Source organism: Callorhinus ursinus, unplaced genomic scaffold (genome assembly GCF_003265705.2).
Source record: "Callorhinus ursinus isolate GAN/ISIS: 27379988/994484 unplaced genomic scaffold, GSC_fseal_2.0 scaffold10, whole genome shotgun sequence".
Taxonomy (NCBI): Eukaryota; Metazoa; Chordata; class Mammalia; order Carnivora; family Otariidae; genus Callorhinus; species Callorhinus ursinus.
In genome coordinates this window covers 9,239,617-9,260,024 of record NW_027397072.1, presented here as the reverse complement: position 1 = coordinate 9,260,024, position 20,408 = coordinate 9,239,617, and the positions used below count along the sequence as shown (strand labels likewise).

Genomic DNA, 20,408 nt, shown 5'->3' with positions numbered 1-20,408 from the left:
AGGGGGCTCCAAGAGGGTCCGACACTTGCTCAACCCAGAAGTGAGACCTGTCCTGGCTCAGGGGCGGCCTCACAAAGCAGGTCCACCCTTCCTCTTGCTTCCTGTAAAAGGCAGCCAGGCACCACTGTGGTCCCCGAGGAAGGGTGAGAAGCAGCTGTGAGACAGGAGCCGTTCCGGAACTCTCCAGAAAGGAGCTGCTCTGGCAGGACCTGGGTCTGAATCTCTCCTGTCCACCTCACTGGGGACAACGAAGTATAACCGAGCTGGACGCATCACCTGCTGCTTCCTGCCACCGGGGGGCGGGGGGGTGGTCCTGGGGGGTCAACCACGTGACATGTCTCGAGCTGACCCTGCATCTGCCTGGTCAGTGCCCTTGGGCCAGCTGTCGGCCTGGGTGCCTAGATTCTGTGATGGCTACTTGGAAGGGATGCTGGGTTCCCCTAAGGTTCCCCTCTGTTCTTGCCCCTTTGTGCCATGTCACTGCCATCGTCCATGTGAGCTGTCCTAACAGTCTCCATGAAGTCTCCCTGGAGGCCTGGCACTGTGTCCACGCTTCCTGAGAGAGCTTTCTAACACACCACCCAACCAGGCGCCCCTCCTTGCCCTGGCCTGACCCCCCCGTGCTGCCGCCACCTCCAGTCACACCTCAGGGACACTCCAGGCCCCTCCTCTGACCACAGTCTGCTCATGGCTGCTCCCAGCCCACCATACACACCGCACCTCCCGGCTCTGTCCAGGCACCCCCTCCCCAGCCCAAAGGAGGCCTTCCTCCACCCTGATAACACCCACCGCTCCCCCACCCCCAGATGAACGCGAACCTCCCTCCCCAGCCCCTCCCAGGACACATTTCTGTCACTGTACCTGCCCCATGTCAGCACACAATTACTTTAGATGTCCGTCTGCTCCTGGCCATGAGCTCCTCAGATCCTCTAACACCTGGCATTTTATTGGTCACACAGTAGGTCTTCAAGGTGTTTTATCCCTTCAAACGTTTTTTTTTTTTTTTCACTTTCCCAAATACTAGTCCTGGGGAACATACGAGACCCCACTCAGCCAACATAAAGCAGCTTGTGAGTACAGGGACTGGTGCTCTCAGAACTGGCCGCTAGATGAAATAAACAGGATTGTCCTCGGAGAGTTTGACTAGTGAAGAAGACTTGTCCCTTGGAAAACGCTCAAGAGAGGAGAACAGGAGAAGCAAGGCCCCCCTGCCTTCCTCCTCCTAGTCTGCTTCTTCTCTTTCCCTCTCCGCCCTTCCTTCTTGGTTCCTTTTTCAATATGTTTAGTTGGCATCCTTTTATAATTTTCATGCTACCTTTTTTGAGACCAAAATAATACATTCACATAGTTCTAAAAGCCAAAGAGTATTTACCAGAAGACACAGAACAAAACCTGGCCCCGCCCACAGCCCTCTCCTGCTCCTCCAAGACTGGCCCTTTCTGCCCTTTCTTCCGGTATTTGCTTATATATTTCTAAATGATAGGAATATGCTGTCGCGTTTTGATTCATCCAATTTAGACACTACGATGAAGTCGTAGAAGACTTCGTCATCCATGAGTCCTCCTTTCCCATCCCCCAAGCTCCTAGTCTGACCACATGATATTTTTAATTTCTAGAACTTTTCACTTCTCCTGGGGCTGATAGTCACTCCATTTTTTTTTTAATCGCTCATCATCTTTACCAAGTATTGCTGACTCCTCCTTCTCCCCAGAATATGGTCTGGGAGAAGAAAGCTTCCCAGAAGCATCTCGCATGTCATCAAATATGTATCTCCTGTTTTCCCTCCTTTTAAAATCAGAAAAAAAAAAAATAGCCTGTAAAAGTCAGGTTCAAATGCCACTTCTCCTGAAGCACACTGATCCTCACCATCACAGGAGGTCTGGGTGGCTGCCTCCCTCCCTGAGGCTGCTCAGGCCCCCGTGTCCCTCTCCCGTGTGAATCTCTTCCTTCATCTGTTCTCTCGTCCCGTGTATCAGTTAGATCTGCCAGCTGCTGTCACACAGAAACCTCTGAATCTCAGAGGTCATCACCAAGGAACCATACTTCTCACCCTACAACATCCATTTTAGTATTTGGCAGGCTGGCTGCCACACAGTGATTCAGGGACCCAGGTGCCTTCGATCTTGTGGCTCTGCCCTAGGGACCTTTGCTTCCAGCTGATGGATAGAGAGGGGAATGGGGAAAAAGGAACAACTATTTTTTTTTTAACTGCTTCGGCCCAGGGGCAATCCTAGCCCCATTGCCATTCAGATCCCCACTGCCAAGATGCAGTGGCGTGGCCCCACCTAGATGTGGGGCTGAGAAGCTGGGAAACTTAGTCCCTGGGAGTCAGTCGCTTCTCAGCAATGACTCCACAGGAAAGCAGGACTCTGTGGAGGACAGCGGACCACCTCTGCCACACTCCTAAAGCTCAGGGTCTCCAAACTCCCCGGCTCTGCCCCACTTTCACAGGAAGCCCCAAACCAATTAACATTCCCACCAGGATATTATGCACCAAAAATCCAGCAAGCACACAAGTGTCTTTCCTTTGTTTTGTTATGCGGTCGTCATACATCAGTGGCAAACAAAGAACAGAATACTTGAGTCCTGTGGCCCACCGAACACACTCACCAGCTCACACGCTGGTGTGTCCAGTCGGTAGGTGTCAGGCATCCTGGCAAATCTTGCTGCTCAGCCGGGAGAGGGTGCATTTGGCAAGAGCTTCATTACATATGTCCCATCTCCCCACCCAAGCCTAATGGGTCCTTGAAGGTATTTTTGAACTGAAAGGTCAAGCTGTGCTTGGTGAGAGGAACAGGGTCTGGTTTGCATTTGTTTCTGGTCAAAACAGGAAGTGTTTACCCCATTTTATGAAATGTGTTTTCAAAAAGCAAATGCACTGTGGTGCACACAATGATTCAACCCTGAGTAATCTGTGGAAGCTGCTTCATGTCTCTGCACAGCCTGTTCCCTGTTCATGTCCTCTTGTCACCATCGGCTCAGCGAGAGCGGATGTCGGAGCCTCTCTTGCGTGTAGGGTCCCGTGTGACAGGCACACGGTGTGGTGACCGCTCTGATCTTTGCACGTCTCACCTCATCGCTTCTCGGCCTTTTGGCTAAGATCAAGTGCACATCTCACCTCCATTGTCCCAGTGGCCACTATATGACCGGCCACTCTTGGTGGGGGCGGTGGGACCAAGCCTGAGAGCACTTGAAATGATGCTGGATGTGGGGGCCAGAGTTCCAGCTCTGCCTTTCACTAGTCAGAGGACGTTCGACAAATCACAGTCTCTCTGAGCTTCAATTTTCTCCACAAAACGGAGTGAGTCATGGTAAAAAATGATCTGAAATAGCAATGATCACAAAACTCAGAGTTGTGCCATATCTTACACTTTCCAAAGCACAGACACTCCAGTGTGTGCCATGTGCCATGTGCCATGATTCGCTCCGTGGCAACCCCACAGAGCCAGCAGGGAAGGGGATGATCTCCCACTTCCCAGATGAGAAAAGCAACACCCAGGTAGGACCCCGGCGGCCACAAGGAGAGACGGCAAACAGAATACGGGACAGTCCAGATTGATTCAGATCAACCTTTGTGGGAAGGTACAAAGCGCCAGACACTGCACCAGTTACTTTGAAAAGAAATAGAAGAGCGGGTCCTTATATGGGGTCAGGGTTGAACCAGGATGACACGGGGCAAATGGGCAAACCCCATCCCCTGACCCGGCCCAGTCTAGCTCAGCAAGATTGGATGAATTGAATGATGTGACGTTCGGCCACCATTGAGAGAGCTTCGTGTGGACCAGCTTTGAAGGAGAGTCTGGGGAGGGTGAGGCCAGGCCTGAGAGGAGCTTGAGACTTGCAGCAGGGAAAAGAGGCTGGCCAGCAGCTGAAGGAGGTGCAGCACTCCGTAAGCCGGCATGACGAGCTTCGAGGGTGCGTTCCTGCAGGTGTAGTCCACGGGCACACCAGTTGAGAGACGTTCTTACGGACTTGCTTCACTGAACATATGAACACGCACATCGACCATTCATAAGTAGACTACCTCCCAGAAGCCATGTCTTAGTCACATGCTTAGGTGAGATGCTCCCATGGGCATGGACGACGTGCTTAGTTTCGACGTCTGCCCTTATCCTAGCTCATGTTTTCAGACGCTGGACTGAAAGCCCTAATCTATGCCTTGGGTCTGAGTTTCCGTTTTTATACATTCACTGAGGACGTGACGCTGTTGTAAAAGGATGCCGATGGCCAGGCGCTCCTCCTGTGGGAGAGAAAGCCAGGTCTCCTCTGAAGCCCGAGTCAAAGCCACTGTCCTCGCCTTCTCCTCCATGGGGTCGGCAAGGGTATCTTGGGAGGCCCCCAGTCTGGAGCTTTCTCATCAGCCTGGTGTTGCAGGGCTGGGGCAGTACGAGCTCCAGTGGATCGGAGGCGACCCAAGGTCCCACTCGTCTCCAAGTGTCAAGGTCAGGTCCCTCCCCCCACCTTTTCTCCAGGTGCCGAGTGGATCGGAACAGACCTCGGGGCATTGGAGGTGGCTCAGCTATCCTGCCACAGCTCCTGCGGGAGGAGGTACCTCTAGGAGGAGAGGTGCCAGGCCAGTTTCCCCAGCCCCCAGAGAAAGCCACTTCCCATCCCAGGGTCCCCCTAATACCATGCAAAGGCTCTCACCTGACCATCCTAACTCGCTCCCAAAGTAAACAAAACCATAATGCACTGTTTCAAAATAGCTTTGACTCCCTAGAAGCAGAGCTGCCCACTGGACTCCCGGAAGCATGCAGATAGAGGTACATTCAGGCCACATTATTAGACAGTGACCACACCCGTGCTGGTTTGCAAGCAGCCACCCCAGGATCTCTGCTCAGCGGCCCCTCTCCCCTCCGCACGAAGGGGCAGCTCTGGTTGGTGGGGGCCCGGCGCCTCTGTACCCGTGACCAGAGTGCAGGCCGGCCGGGCTCGAAAGCAGGAAGCAGGCTCTCTCCCTTCCCAAGCTCGGGCACGAAGGGTGTTCTTACACCAGGGTGAAGACTGCTTGGGGAGCACCCCCCCCGCCTCCATGGAGCCAGAGAGAGGAGGAATTCTCCAGCTTTGGACGTGAAAAGAGATATTTAAAAGCCCCAATCTGGCTTCAGGCAATGTCGGTAACTTCTGTCACTTTGGACAGTACAGCTGACCCCTGAGTGCCCATGTGATTCAGTTCATGTTCCATCAGCCAGAACCTTGGGGAGAAGGGTGATGAGCACCCCAAACCCCAATCCCTAAGGGTACAGATGCTTTAAGCATACAAGATGATGGCAGATAATGTCCACACAGAGGTCTTATGGCATGTCAGAGAGAAAACTGGGACGATGGAGTCAGGGTAGTGCCGTCCCCAGCTAAATTCAAGAGTCCCCCTTTCCAAGTCAGTGCCGCATTTATCTTATGAGACGATTTACTGAAGGCCTTCCACCCTGGGCGCAAGAATCTGCAACAGTTCATTCGTAGCCAGAGTCGATGGAAACATGTGATCAGAACTTTCCAGTTGCTGTATTTTGTGGAAGGCAGGGTTAATAATGATTTGAAGGGTGACCTATCATGCTCAAGAGTTGGAAGAACCGAGTTGACAAATGCAATATAAAACACAAATACCTGTCATAAACCCCAATCCAACATCATTTCGCTAGCTCCCATTTCCCATCACAAAATGTTCGTGTTCATCTGAGTCTTATTAGTGTTACAGGTTTAGCCGCAATTAATTTTAAACACATTTTGGTTTATTATTATACAAGGGCTATGGTTTTATGTTGGTACATATTTACACAAAATCACGTAAAAATAATTTAGTTTGCTGCAACGTTCTGAAGACGACTATATTATTTGGAGAAAAAAATACCACATGGGGTTTGTCCACTTTGCACCCCCTCTCGTCCTAAGAAATGCATCGGTTCACGTACCATAAACCGAAGTTCTGTGCAAAGTCAGATGAGAACGATTTTACTGTAGAAGCTGTGATCTCTGTTATCATCATCCTTTGTGCACTGCATGAAAGCGAGAACACAAACTTTTGTCCAGAACCAAGTCTCTCTCAATAAATCAGAGGTTAACCACCTCACTCAATCAGCAAGCGCCGTTTATTTTTTAGGATATCCCTGAAATATAAATCAAGACGACAAGGAACAAAAACAAAACTATCAAGCCACTCTGGAAGGAAAAAGACGAAGTTCCCAAGTGAACGTGTTACTTGAAAACCATATAAACCATTTCTTCTTAGCTTGGCTCTGTCATCCATCTCGGAAAAGGATGTTTTTACAATCAGAGCAGAAATATGACTGGCGCTCGGACATTTACATTTCTTTGTTGCAAAATGAATGTGACTTGTTCAGATTCCAGCAGCGGAGAAAGCAGCAGAAGTAGTGGTTACTTTCCAAAGTGAAACTTAAAACCACAATCTCCGGGGCACAAAAGGCAGAATGAGTCACCGGAAGAGACCACTTGCTTACAAAACTCATTAAAGGCAATGCAGGGCTGAATGGACTTCCTGTGCCAGGGAAAAGCTAGCTGGCATCAGGACAGTCCCTCCAGGCTCCCACAATTTGGGGGAGGAAGGGAGCCACCAGGAATCTGGGCACAGCCCAGGTCTGCCGTTCACACGCACCCAGCTGCCCGGCCCGGTCGGCGGGCGGAGCCCCCTCCCTACCGCCAGCCCACGGAGATGCTGGGAAGGGGGCTGAGGCTGGCAGCTGTGCCTCGGAGGGTTCCCACGGCCCCCCGTGACTCGATCGAGCCCCCGCAGTGGGTTTCCAGGGGCCTCCTCCTGCAGCAGCTCCTTTCTGTCCCTCTGGCCCGGCCAGGTTAGTACAGTGCCCAGGCAGCCCCTGGGAACAGAGTGTGGGCCTCCACTGTGTCATCTGGAACCTGAGCTTGCATCAGAATCCTGAGGAGGACGTATTAGCTCAGGTCATGGGTCTGGGGTCGGGCCCAAGAACTTGCATTTCTAACAAGCTTCCGGTTGGTGCTGGAGCTGCAGGCTCTGAGACCCACAGATCTAAGTGGTTCTTCGACCTGAACAGCCATCACCCACAAACTGTTCCCTCCTCCGAGCTGGTTAGTGATGTCTGGCCGTGGGCTGTGCCCTCTGGAGGCACTTTGGCGCCCAAACAGTCCCCGTAGGGCACTCCTCCCCCGCCCCACCAGCCCTCAACACACCTGGCTGGTCTCCAAGACAAGCACTGCGGGGAGTGGCCTTTGTCAAGCCCGGACAATGTTTTTAAAAAAGGCTGCGCCTCCAAACCAAAACTGACTGTGCCCCCAGGTGGCCATTCGGGGCCCGCTGGCTCCCAGGGGCCACTTCAATCAGGTCATATTCAGGTTTCCTTTGGGCACCAAGCCTTCCTGCTACAGCAGGGATGCTCCCCCCACTTCGGGCTGGAGCAGCAGTGGGGAAAGGGATCAGAAGCAGGAGGGAGGCGCGACGGGCATTTTGAGCACTTCTGTTTGGCGCAGAGACGGGATGCCCTCCCACCACCCCCAGGACCGTGGAAGCAGGGCAGTCCCGTTCCACCCAGCCACCCCCCAGCCCCCGTCTGAAGACAAAGTACAGACGTACAAAGGGAGGAAGAGGGATGAGTGATGGTGGTACGACACAGCTCCCCTGAACAGCTGCTTAGAACAACACTCCGCTACAACCGGGAAATCCAGATTCCAAAGGAGTTCGGTTTTTCATTTTAATGAGGCCTGCTTAACTTTCCTCCACAACCAGGACTATGTCCCAGGGCCGCACGCCATTCCCTTTTGCGGGAGAGGGAGCTCTGAGGCCCAGCGCTCATGGGCACCGGCCCCACCGTCCGTGTTCCCCGGGCTCCAGTGAAAGGGCTGGTGAATCCGGCCGGCTGTGTCAATTTCGAAGACCAACATAGAAAGTGTTTTAAATATTCAGGTGATTACAGCTGAGACACTGGGGAAATTCAAGCTGCTGAACTAGCTATCCTGCACGCGTGTGAGAGCCGCCTACAGCACCGAATGGCAACAGCATAGCCTGGTGGGACCACTGAGAGGAGAGTGGCCAAGTGTGGGAACAGGCGGCGATCACCAGGCCAAAGACTCCAGCTCATGCTGATTTTTACTTTACAGATAAAGAGAGTCTACAGTCTGAAATCAGAGGTGGAATAAATCTGTGATGTTCAGCTGCGTGAAGGGGCTTGTTTTGTTTTCAAGATACAGAAGCATTAACTCTGAGACGCCCAGATGGCCTGCTCAGCTCTGGCTTCGCGAGAAGCTCGGCCTGGGGCCCTGGATAGCCGTCTTTTATGCGTTTAGGGACCCGTACTCTTAAACATTTATCCCAAAACACTTAGGCTGATGCAGGTAAATCCACAGGATGTCTCGGGCATGCCAATGATGCACAAAATCGATAGGAATTAGGACGTTTTCAAGTCATCTGTGCGAACTAGCGAAGGGTTTTGACTGATTCATTCAAAATGAAAAGAGAGCGGGGCTCCTAGGTGGCTCAGTTGGTTAAGCACCCAACTCTTGATTTCCGCTCAGGTCAGAGTCTCCGGGTGGTGAGATCGAGCCCCGCATCGGGCTCTGTGCTTAGCTCGGAGTCTGCTTGTCCCTCGCTCCCTGCCCCTCCCCAACACCGCTCCTGCGCGCGCGCATTCTCTGTCTCTCAAATAAATAAAATCTTTAAAAAAAAAAAAAAAAAAAAGGCAAGAGAGCTGGCCAGGTGCCCCCAGATGAAGGAAGGCACTTGCTGACCGAGTGTCGCAGGTTAAGTGCTGAATCCCTAAACTGCACCTTTGAAACTAATACTACACTGTATGCTAAACAGAATTTAAATAAAAATTTAAGAGAAATGAGTCAGGTATAGCACAGAGAAGAGTCCAAAAGCTGAGGACAGGGAATGTGAGACGAGGGAAACTGCACAGTTTATACTTTTATTTTCTGTGTTTTATTACAGTGTTTTGACATCTGAGAGCCCTTCTGGCTGGGGAGAGACTGGCTAGCCACTTCCTAGAGGCAGCCAGGGGCCCAGCTGGGGCTCGCCAGTAACATGCCAACCGACCCATCCAGAGCCAGCCCTCCTGTCTGGTCTGCACGCCCAGAAGCCAACAACATTCCTCTGCCTTAAACATCCCAGGGCTGGGCACCGGCCCACCAGGGACCACCCCCCCCCCCAGCTTGGAGGCCATGGAAATAATTCAAGTTGGACACCCTCTCCTTTGGAAAGCCCAGGGAAGGCTCTGGCCTAGGTTCTCACCTCGTTCCAGCCACTTCTGCCTCCTGACCACCCTGGTGTTTCCCCACAGGGCACTGCAAGCATGAAGTGCCTCCCATGTCATTATACTCAGGTATAATGAACTCGGTTTCCTGAGCCTCTCCTGTGTCTCCTCTTGCAGCTGCACCTGACGGAGCAACTCATGCAAGAACACAGACCAGAGCCTGCTTGTGTGACACATCGATCATGGGCGAAGCCCTGGAGGAACCTGCATGCACCACACTTAACTGAGCCCACTCTGCTCTCAAGTCATTCCCACCGGAAGGACGGGCCCCGGACACAGCCTCCCCCAGCCTCCCCTCCTCCCCCCTCCCCCATGCTTACAGAGGGTCAGTACTGCACCAAAGGAGAAGACTGGCTTTTTTATTCCAAATATTGAGCAGTTCATAGCCTTAAGGATTTTTTGAGTAGAGAATAAAAATGTTTGATATCACACACTAGAAAGCAACTTAATAACTTACCAAAAAACTTTAAAATTCACACGCCTGGTTTCCAGAGAAATCGCTCATCCATCTCCTTTATTACAATGTTTTCTAGCTTTGCAGCCAGCACGACACCGTGGGGCTTACAGTGATTGGGATCATCGCGCCAGCATACACAAATACAGATCAAGTGTTGTAAATTAAATATATTTAAAGTGGTGATCTCAACCTAGAAGTGAAGAGGGAGTTTCCCTTTGAAGGTGTAATCATTTGTCCATGTACCAGGTATGTGTATTTCCCCTCATCACACGGGATGATCATCTGATGACGCCACGTGGAGGGACTCATCTCCACAGGGCAACTGTGAAATGTGTGGTCCAGACGCAGCATGACCACAGGGTTACTGGGTAATAAGTGTGTAAATACAGAAAAACCAGCTGATAGATGCATGAGTGCAGCCACATACAAATCTCATTTTCGGAAGCCACAAGGAAGGTGTGAATGTTACAGCCCCTCCAGGGGTCACACGCCAGAGGGGACACACAACCGAGCGTGTCACCTCCTGGAAGGCATGCTCTGTTTCGCAGTGCAGCGGTGCGGAGGTGTAAGGTACGTCAAAACTAGGAATGCAGGGTTGCAAGCTCTCCGACGTCCACGTGGAGAGTGACTGCCGCTGGTCGTCCTGATGAAGGGTACCGCAGGATGGCACAACGTAGGACACACCACCCCTCCTCAAAGCCGGATCCTCCCCAGTGCAGGGGACAAACTATGTCAGCCTCTGCAGGCATGTGACCTTATGCTTAGTTCACAACACTTCAAGTTCACCCCGAAGTACCCTCATGACGGAATTTAACGTAGCCTCTAAAGGTCACTAATGAACAAGCCCAGAGTAGTTAAGGCAGAACTATTTTTAATTATTTTTAATGCCTCCAAAAGGGAATCTGTGCATGCGCGTTTCGATTCTAGGCAAGTCTGTGACCAGCGACACACACATGTTTGCCGTTCTCTGTCGGGCCTGGCGGACAGTTCCATGAAGGCACCCCTTGCTATCAGAGGCCAGCAGCTAGAATGAAGGCAACACCTCTGGATTTTCTTTCACAGAAAGAGTAAAATTTCATTCAACTGTTGCAGGTTCTGACTCTCTAACAATGCGATTTAAATAGGAAAGTATTTGCAATCATTGGAATAAAACACTCTTTAAAAAAATAATACTTCAAAAAGTAAAGCAAAATCTTTTACCAAAATAGTTCTTTCACTTTTCAAATTGTTCTCTCCAGAAGCCAATTTTATAAACAAGTAAAGGAATCATCTTCTGCCAACGTAAAGAACGTCACTCGAATTATTACTTATCCACTTGCCCTTAACTCGAGCAGGCAAAGCGAAGGAAAATAAAAAGCATTACCCATAAGCTCCAAAAGAAGGTCAGTGTTATGAGATATACAGAATAAGGCTCTTCGGATAGTCTAACATCTCTATTGTTTTAATGTATTCATGACAGTTATAATAGAAAGACTACGGCTAAAATGCTCATAACAATAAACCCAATCAGAGTAAAGTAATAAATAAGAGTATCTACAAAGAACATAACGTCTTGAAGCGATTTTCGTAAAACCACCTAGTTTCTTTCAAGAGCTCCCAACAAAAATCGACATCACCACCACATGGCATGAGTTCTGTTCGAACCCACATTGACAGCACCACGTGGCTGGAGAAGCGGGGCTGGCAGAGTGTGGAGCTCATTCCAAGCACTGCCCTAGGAATGCTTACTATAATCTGAATTTAAGGCATTGCAAAGTTACAGAGAGGCAGACAAAGCACATTCTAAATAAAACGCCTGCCACAGATGCATTAAGGCATAGATATTCCAGCCTTGGGCCACAAAAATGGGGGGAAATATACCAACTAGGTTATCTTTAATCAAAGGAATTAAAGAATTTATGGCCTCACCATCAGCCCCGTCGGCAAATACTGCGGGGAGACACCCCCAGGCCAAGCCACAGAGGCAGGTCTCGGGCCCCTCAGCACACACTGCCACGGATGGAAATGGGCCCCTCCTCTACCAAAGTCTCGCGCGTCTGGCGTGCCTCGACCGAACAGTCATCGGTGGGGACCCCCTGGCAGCCACCTCTCCCCGGGAACCAGTAAGGGACCGCGAGAGTGGACGGGGCGGGGCAGCGCGGCAACTGGCTTGAAGCCACCACCGAGGGATGCCTTCCCGCTCTGAGTGCACCCGACGCCTCGCCTATAAAGTACACCCTTTGTATTTCACTTAGAAAAGTCCACCCCTGGGGGCCACGGGAAAGGGAGAGAAAGGCCCCTCAGATTTCTCTGCTCTTAAGCAAATGACCGCACATCAGGCTCCCGAGCCCCTGCTCCGTGGCTACCAAAACCTGTCCTTTAATCAAGGGTGCTGGTCTTCACATGATGTCAGGAGGTGGCTTGCGACATTTTATGCTGAGGAAGAATGAACATCCTGGTTTTCAAAAGGTGGCAATGGCTCTCTCCAAAAGGTGAAATTACTGAAGGTATCTGAGCAGGGGAAGTCTGAAGAATGGCTTCTTTTCAGCAATGGGAAAACGTGGTCAACCACTTCACAGAGTCTCACGTACCTGGAGGGAGAATGGACAACGTCATTGCCTCCGAGGGACCCCGGGCCAGGTCCCCTGCGCTGTGCCTGGAAGAGAGATCCATGGCCCTGGGGAACAGACCACCCTGCTTAACACACTGGCAGTTGTTCTAGAATGATTCCTCGCTAATTAACAGGAAATCAACGAACGTGCCAACTAGGACTCACAGAAGGCCCCACGGGCGAGGCGGGTGGAACCTGACTTGGCTTGAAAGACCGAAGAAGGGGCACAAGCGGGAGGTGGGGGACGGGAGGAAATCAGCGTGACAGCGGGTGTCCAAGCCTGGGGGGAAGAACCACCGATAAAGCCTCAGAGACTGCTCCACTGTGCAAGGAAATGACCCTGGGCCTTGGGCTAAGGAGACACAGACTTGACCTTCAGCTCTGCCATTTATCAGCTGAGTGACCTTGGGCAAATGGCTTCATCCCTTCTAAACCACAATCTCCTCAACTATAAAGGAAAGGAAAAGAAAACTGACCCTGTGTCCCCATGAGAATTAAATAAACGTATGCGACAATAAAATCACTCATATTCGGCGCTCAGTGAATTTATTCAACATCCATTATTAACATTAACCCTCGCTAATTATTAGCCTTAGGGAAGAAGCTTTAGCTAGCACGAGGGACAAGACCTAGGATCCACTCCCACCAAGCTTGCTGTGTAACCTTGGGCAAGTGTCTTGCCCTCTCTGGGCCTCAGGCCCTTCGTCTTTATGGAATATGGAGTTGGACTAGATGGGTGTTTCTCGACGTTCCCCGCAATATTCTCTCCCTCCGTTTTCTGTGTATTCCCCAAGAAGATGTTGCGTCTTAGTCTCTTTGGCCTATACTACAAAAAGAAAGTTGCTGTACTGAACGTGCCTTTTCAGACCTCTGGGCGCCTCCAACCAGAAATTCTGACAAGCCCAGACCTCTCCACATGTCCCCAGAGTCCTCCCTGAGAGCCACAGGGTCCTTTTCCAGTTCCAATTTGCTAAAAACCAAAAAAGCCTTTCGAAACAAACTCCAGGAATTAGCATGTTCTGAGGCATCAAATACCTTATTAACTAAGGATGAGAGTGTGTATTTAATAAAGGACCCGCAAAGGGCTTATAAGGAACATCATGCTTGCACAGAATGGGGAAAATCTCCCCTAACAAGCAAGAATTATGTCTTTCCTGGGGATTAAAACAAATTTTTAAAATACCTCCTGGCCTGAAGACCTATCTGTTTGGAGTTCTGTGGCTGTGGGAGGCGGCCCCTCCCCGTGAGGAACAGTTCATGGCGCGCCGTCAGGGTGTGCGGCAGGCACCAGATCCAAACTGCTGAGTGCTCTGGGTGCTGGCCGGGCCCCATATGCACCCCTCTCACACACAGGCCCTTGGGAGCAAACAGAGCTCCCACACGGACGGTCACAAACCACGGTAGCGAGTGCTGACACTCCCCGTCCGCCCGGGACTCCTATCCATCTGATTTCTCAAACACAGTGTCCCAGGATCTGAAATGACCATCCCAAGTTTGGAGCCAGGGAGAGCGTGTGCTCTCCAGGGGATGGAGGGGCACTCCCCCCCCCCCCCCCCCCGGAAGGGCCTCGTGTCCTAGCCCAGCATGAGATGACAAGGCGCCAAGTTCCTCCCACACAGAGATCCACCCCGGGCCGAGGCGCCTGAACCCAGAGTCTCAGGAATGGGATAACCCCACAGGGCTCCAGGGTAAACCCTCGCGGGGGCCGGGACCCCTCCTGCCACATCCCTTGTGACAGACCTGCCACCGGGTTGCTGCCATTTCTGGGCAGTGTCTCATCAGTTCAGGTGCTTTCTGACCCTGAAGAGAGATCTCTTCGACCTTCCCCAGACCAGGAAACCCTTTCACGTGGGAGGGTGCTGCGCTGGGGAATGCAGGAGAGAAGTGCCCCGATGCCGTTGGGGCCACTCTGAACGTGGCCGGGGTAAGGAAGCAATCCGTCCCTGCTGTTGTTCCACCAGCCCGGAGGGGGCCCGGCACCGCCTCCTGTTCTGAAGGATGGAGGAGGCTCTTGGCTCCATCCTCCTCTCTCTCCCAGCATATCTTGAGAACTGCTTAGGAACAGCCATGACTGGGGGAAGGAGGCGTGTGGGGCGGGCCCCGGGCCCCCTCCAGCCTACAACCACCCCCATTTAGGCTAAAGTAAGCTTGAACGGGCATAAGGATCATCTTGGAAGTGAAAATGGGCTCTAGGAGGAACCTAAATCTCTCATCTACCTAAAATGCCCGGTGGGCAACGGTCACCGACACAAGGCCTGAGGAAATGCTCTCCACTCTCACAAGTTAGGAACCCAGAGCGAAGCACACCCCAAGTCAAGGGAGATTCTACAGCTGGCCAGGCTGCCTCATTTCAGACAGGAGCCCAATTCAGCCCACTGCCCAGGGAGCCTCGGCTCCGACCACAAGTATGAGAGGAATTCTGACAATTTCTGGGGAGAGCAGTGTGGCAGGTCAGTGTGTGAAGGCACACAGAGTTTCTCGTCCATAAACACAGCTTCACATGATATTTCAATTCGATTACATTTCCAATTTGCACGCTAGGCTTTCAGTCCTCACTTCGCAAATCTAAACCACGAGTTTTGAAATTCATTCAATTCCACTCCGTAGCAGAACCTAACCACTGGCTTAAACTGTTGACTCAGAGGGGGCCCGATTTAATGCAGATTGTCCAAAAGTTAAGTTTTGGACAAACTACCAGGAGTTAAACTGTATTTCCTTTGTAGGAATTAAAGATGAAAGTATAGGCAACAAAGGACAAAAAGGCAGAGTGTAAACTGTAAAACAAGTTTCCAAGATCAAGACTCTAACAACGTAAGGACACAGCAATCCCACAGAACGTGCACGGTACTCACGAGGAGATGTTTGTCTTTGCATGTTCCTGTACAAGTTCTCCTTTGGGATTGACAGTAAATATTCTGTTCAAAGACACTCCTACTTGCTTATACGAATACACATCCTGTATTTGGGAAAGTATAAATTAGGGGGGAAAAAAGCGCATTATAAACACAAATATGGGATATTTCAGATTTGATGCAATATTATAAAATTTTCATTAACCAGAACTCTGCTTCCAAGTAGTGCAGAGAAAAAAGTATGTCTGGATGTGAAATTATTAAATCCGTTTCCCCCTCAGGGCCTTCATGCGCTCATCCGTTCGAGAGCTGAGCTAATGAGTAAACAACCTACCACATCCCCCTGCAATTCTTACACCCCTTAAGGCTATTCTCTGACCCATTTTCTCAGGCGTGGGTTTCAAAAGGGGAATTTTCTTACTGGGAAGTTAGTACCCAACTATATTATCCAGAATGCTAAACTCTCCCACAAATTTGGGTAGTACACATAAAATCTCAAAGCATTTCTTTTATCATATGCAACAATGTTCTGAAAACTTGCGATGCCAAATTTCACCGTGGTGCTAAGGCCTGGCTTTGTGGTTCCCTTCTGGTAGAAAGAGTCTAATCCTTTTGTTCTTGTTCTACTAAACTGGCAAGTGATTTGGAATTTGAAGTTTCTGGTTCCACATTTCAAGCTTAAGACTGAAACCCACCAGCCAATCTTCAAAGAAAACTAGAGGCCATGAGATAATTGAAAATCTCCTTACAGCTATGTCTAGTGGGAGGGGAATCTGACTCCCCATGGAGTCGAGACCCACCTTTCGGACGACTGCTGTCAGAAAGGCGGTAATTTCAAGAGCTCTTTTATATATCCAATCTACTACTTACAGCCGGTCGGTTTCCAAAAGCAGCATAAAAGGGTTCTGTGTTTGGAAAAAACAGGTTTTTGATGTCTGTCAAACACTGGACTTTAAACTTCTCTGGCTTCTTCTCAATCACTTCTCTGTTAAAACAAATAAATAAATAATGGATCAGCTTGAGAGAAGAAGCTTCATTAGCATCAAACTATTTCTAAATTCACAGACAGTGAATCCATACTTTCAAGTCTGCCCACAAAGAAAATGCTAAGGACAAATGATTTTACTAAAGACCTCCACCAGTCATCCAAGGAACAAAGAATTCCAGACGTAGGAGAAGAGAGAACATCTCCAAACTCGTTTTATGAGGCTAACGTAGCCTCAAAAACAAAACTGAGAGAAGAAAAGCATGAGCAAAGTGTGGGCCAATCTCATTCATGAATGTCAGTGCAAACAACCTAAATAAATAGGCATATGCAAACTGACTGCAGCAGCAAAGCACAAAAGTATTATTCCAGGAATGCAAGAGTAAGTCAACACTTTAAACCAATGAATGTAGTCTAACCCATTAACAGACGGAAGGAGGAGAAAACATACCATATTAATAGATATAGACAGGGTGTTTGGTACAATTCAACATCGCATCAAGATGAAAAATCTTAAACTCGGAATAGCAGGGCATACTCCAAACCCACAACACCCAGGTAACAGTGAAACAACAGGTGGCTGTTACCACCACTTCAACCCAACACAGTGTAGCCGGCACAGTGACGGAAGGAAAACCTAGTTATGAGGATTGGAAAGGAAGGAAAGAAAACTGTCACTATTCACACACACACAAAAAATACATTAAAAAAAAGAGAATCTACAGATGAATAATCACCATTCATAAGAGATCAATAAGATTGCTGGGTATAAAAATCAGTGTAAAAAAAATTAATGTACAAAAATCAACTGCACTTTCATGCATCAGAAGAAACAAACTGGTAAAAATGTAATTCCATAAATAGAAATTTAAAATTTTAAATGTCTAGGAATAAACCTAACAGAAGATGTGCCAGACTTTTATGGATAAAATTATAAGCTTTATTGAAGTACATTAGGGAAGACCTACATGAAAAAATACACCATATAGGTGAATTGGAAGACTCAGTATTACAAGGAGATACTGACTCTCCTTAAACTGATGCACAGTTCATTGTAATTTCAATCAACCTCTCGACGGGATTTTGTCTGTATGTCTTCATAAAACTTGATCGTCACAATTACACAAGAAGAGCAAAGGCCAGAAACCAAATCACACATTTATGGACACTTGATTTATGAGCACAATGACAACTCAAAGCAGGAGGAAATGGGCCATCATGTCAGCAAATGATGGTGGTACAACTGAACAACCCTAGAAGGGAAACCAAAAAAAGAGAGAAAATGGGCCTCTCCTGCACTTAACATGCAACAATCAATTCCTGGTGGATTACACACTTAAACATGAAAGGCAACACCTTTGGATAAAATCATAGGAGCCTCTCTTCCTGCCCACAGCCAGCGAAGCCGTTTTTAATACACAAATAGCACAAACTACAGGGGAAATGATATGTTCAAGCACATGAAAAGAAGAATTTATGTTCATCACAAGCCATAAACTGGGGAAGGCTCTTTGCAACGCTCATAAGAAAGGCTACATATATAGAATCCATCACACACAAATCAAAAAGAAAATTGGGAAAACACTTGAGCAGGCATTTCACAGAAGATGAAGCCCAAATGGCCCATAAACGTACGAAGAGAGACATTTCACACCCACCAGACTAGCAAAAATGTAAATGGCTGACAATGTGTTGGCAAGAAAGCAGAACAAGGGGAGTGCTTATACCCCACTGTCAGTGCATAAATTGGTTCAACTACTTTGGAAAACAGTTCGGAATGACCTAGTAATGCTAAATATGTGCATCCTCTATGGCCAGCAATTCCAATCCTAAGTGTGTACCTTGGAGCACCTAGTGCCGGTGTTTCCCAGTGCAGACACACAAGAAACACTGCTTTTAATGGTAAAATCCTGGAAATGACCCAAGCATCCATCAGTAGTAGGATGGATAAACTGTGGTCGTCCTACAACAGGATACCACACAGAAGTAAAAGCAATGAGTCACAACTCTACTCAACAGTCATGGGAACATAATGTTGAGCGAGAAAAGCAAGTTCCAGAAGAACATATGATATGTTTACATAAAGGCCACATATGCGCACAATTAAGCATATTGGTCAGGATCACAAATACATGCGAGAGAACTGTTCTAAAAAGCAGGGAATGATTAACACAAGATTCAGGGAGAGTGGCTACCGTCACTACTCGGTGGGGAGGGGTGGGGGGTCTAGGACCTTTTGCTTTAGCAAAATGGTGGGTACACTGCTGTTCACTATTTGATTATCATTTATACCTCGCATGTGTTTTAGAAATATTCTTCTGTACCTACTCAAAATGTAATTTAGATGATGATGGTGGTGGTGGTGGTGGTGGTGGTGGTGGTGGTAGACTATCAACCTGAGTGTCACAAGACCCCAGGGCTGGCCCTGGCTCTGCAGGGACTTCCGTGGACTCCGGAGCCTTCCCTAAAGGCAACACTTTTAGTGTTTTACATTATGGTTAGGTTTTACATTATGTATCTCAGGACCCTATGGCTGACTGTGATTGAGTCTCAAACTTCAATCCACTCAGGGGACACCATCCAAATTCAGCCTCCTGCTTCAATCGCAATTTCTATCTCACACACACACACACACACACACACACACACACACACACACACACACTCAAGCACACTCCCCGGGCACGAGTGTGTGAGTGTGTGGCACGCGGAGAAGGATGTCTGCATGATATAGAGCGGGTAAGCAGTACCCAGTAAGAGACGACCCGTGGCCCTGTGGCCCCGTGCCACCCATGCAAGGCTCCTCGTGGGCAGTAAGGTACGCCGGGAGGAAGCAATGAGGACTGCTGACAAGTACTGAGGTGAGCATCCAGATTGCTCCTTGGCACAGCCTAGGTCTTCGGTGACCTGAATGTGCAAACAGTCCCTGGTCCTAACTCACCCTTGAGGTAATTTTACTCCAGCAAACAACAAAATGTCATTTATCCGAGTCTCAGAGCACCTCAGAAAACCCCAAAGGGAAAAACGTGGCTACTTGTGAAACAGCTTCTTCCTTCCCAGAGCTGGAGGCCAGCCTCTGTTGTTGCCAAACTCCAGAATTTCACATCTGCCCAGTAACCTAGTCTTGGGGCTTAGCAAAGGCGAGTTGCCTGTCGTCAGTGAGCCCCCCTACCCCCCATGAGACTGAGCCACACGTATCAGCAACATGCGCCGTACTCACAGAGGTTTGTGAAAACGATCTGAATTGCCCTGCCGCCGAAACACAAGAGGGCAGGTAACGAAAACTCAAAGCCAATTTCCACTTTAAAAGGAGAAGCTCCTGCACCAAAAGGTGAGGTGTGGGAAACAGATTCCCTCAACTTCTCTGACATGACATGTTTCTTAGAATCATAGCATTTCAGGGTTGAAACGGGACACCTGAGGTCGTCTAATCCAACCCTCGCATTTGGCAGCTGAGGACACAGACTCAGGACAGGGAGGCACCGGCTGGTCACACCACCAGCCAGTCGCCAAGCAGAGCCTGGGGCTCCCCGTCCCCACCTGCCAACTGCGTTCCACCCACTGTGTGGATTTGCCTTCATTCCAGTTGAGACCCAGGCAGTATCACCAGAAGTGCACCCAATGAAAGCATCTTGCTAGGGAAGGTCATTCTGGCTCATGGCAGACCTGCCCATCAATTCTAGAAGCTCTGCAGGACGGTTGACACAGAGAATGGCTCGGGCTAGAATGTGGTGCTGGAAGGACCAGGCTGTTGGCCATATCTGTCAGGAGCCCCTCCAGCTCCAAGAGGGAACACACACTGGGAGGTGTCCTTGTTTGGTTTAATAATTCCTCACTGTCTAAGATCGATCACTTTTGAGAGATCTTGGACAGTGGTATTTAAATAAGAAAAAAATGAAAAAGATCCCCTTAAATGTGTATTTAGTGGTAGGGTATTAGAGTAATAATGTCAATGTTTTGCCTCACCTTGCAAATCTGCAGTTCTTAACACATGACAATGAGTCGCTTGCTACAAACTGTCAACATACATCAGGGACCCCATTTCATTACCATCTGGATTCTACTGAGGCCTATGCTCTCAGGACAACTCTAGGGATTTAAAATACACTATGGCATCCAGAGGTTTGCCTGAATTTCCTCCCCAGAATGCGCAAGTTTCAGTGTGAGATCTTTTACCACAAGAAACAAATTACAAATCACACAAAACAAAGCTGCGGTGGAAAAGGTATCTGCAGAGCTGAAGAAAAACACCCAAGAGGAACCAACATGGTGCTTGGGGTCCATCTGG

The 20,408-nt window shown here is 49.3% G+C and overlaps 1 protein-coding gene across 3 annotated transcripts in view; it reads right to left on the bottom strand.

Annotated features, from left to right (window-relative positions):
- Positions 1-9,579: 9,579 nt before the first annotated feature.
- Positions 9,580-20,408, bottom strand: part of LPIN1 (lipin 1) — a 96,431-nt gene continuing 85,602 nt past the window's right edge. For all 3 annotated transcript variants that reach the window (XM_025867757.2, XM_025867760.2, XM_073897009.1), the window contains 3 exons: positions 16,006-16,120; positions 15,136-15,239; positions 9,580-12,263 (listed from right to left, as the gene is read on the bottom strand). In XM_025867757.2, the coding sequence (XP_025723542.2) occupies positions 12,104-12,263; positions 15,136-15,239; positions 16,006-16,120 (379 nt within the window). In that variant the 3' untranslated portion in view covers positions 9,580-12,103. The remainder of the gene's footprint in view (positions 12,264-15,135; positions 15,240-16,005; positions 16,121-20,408) is intronic.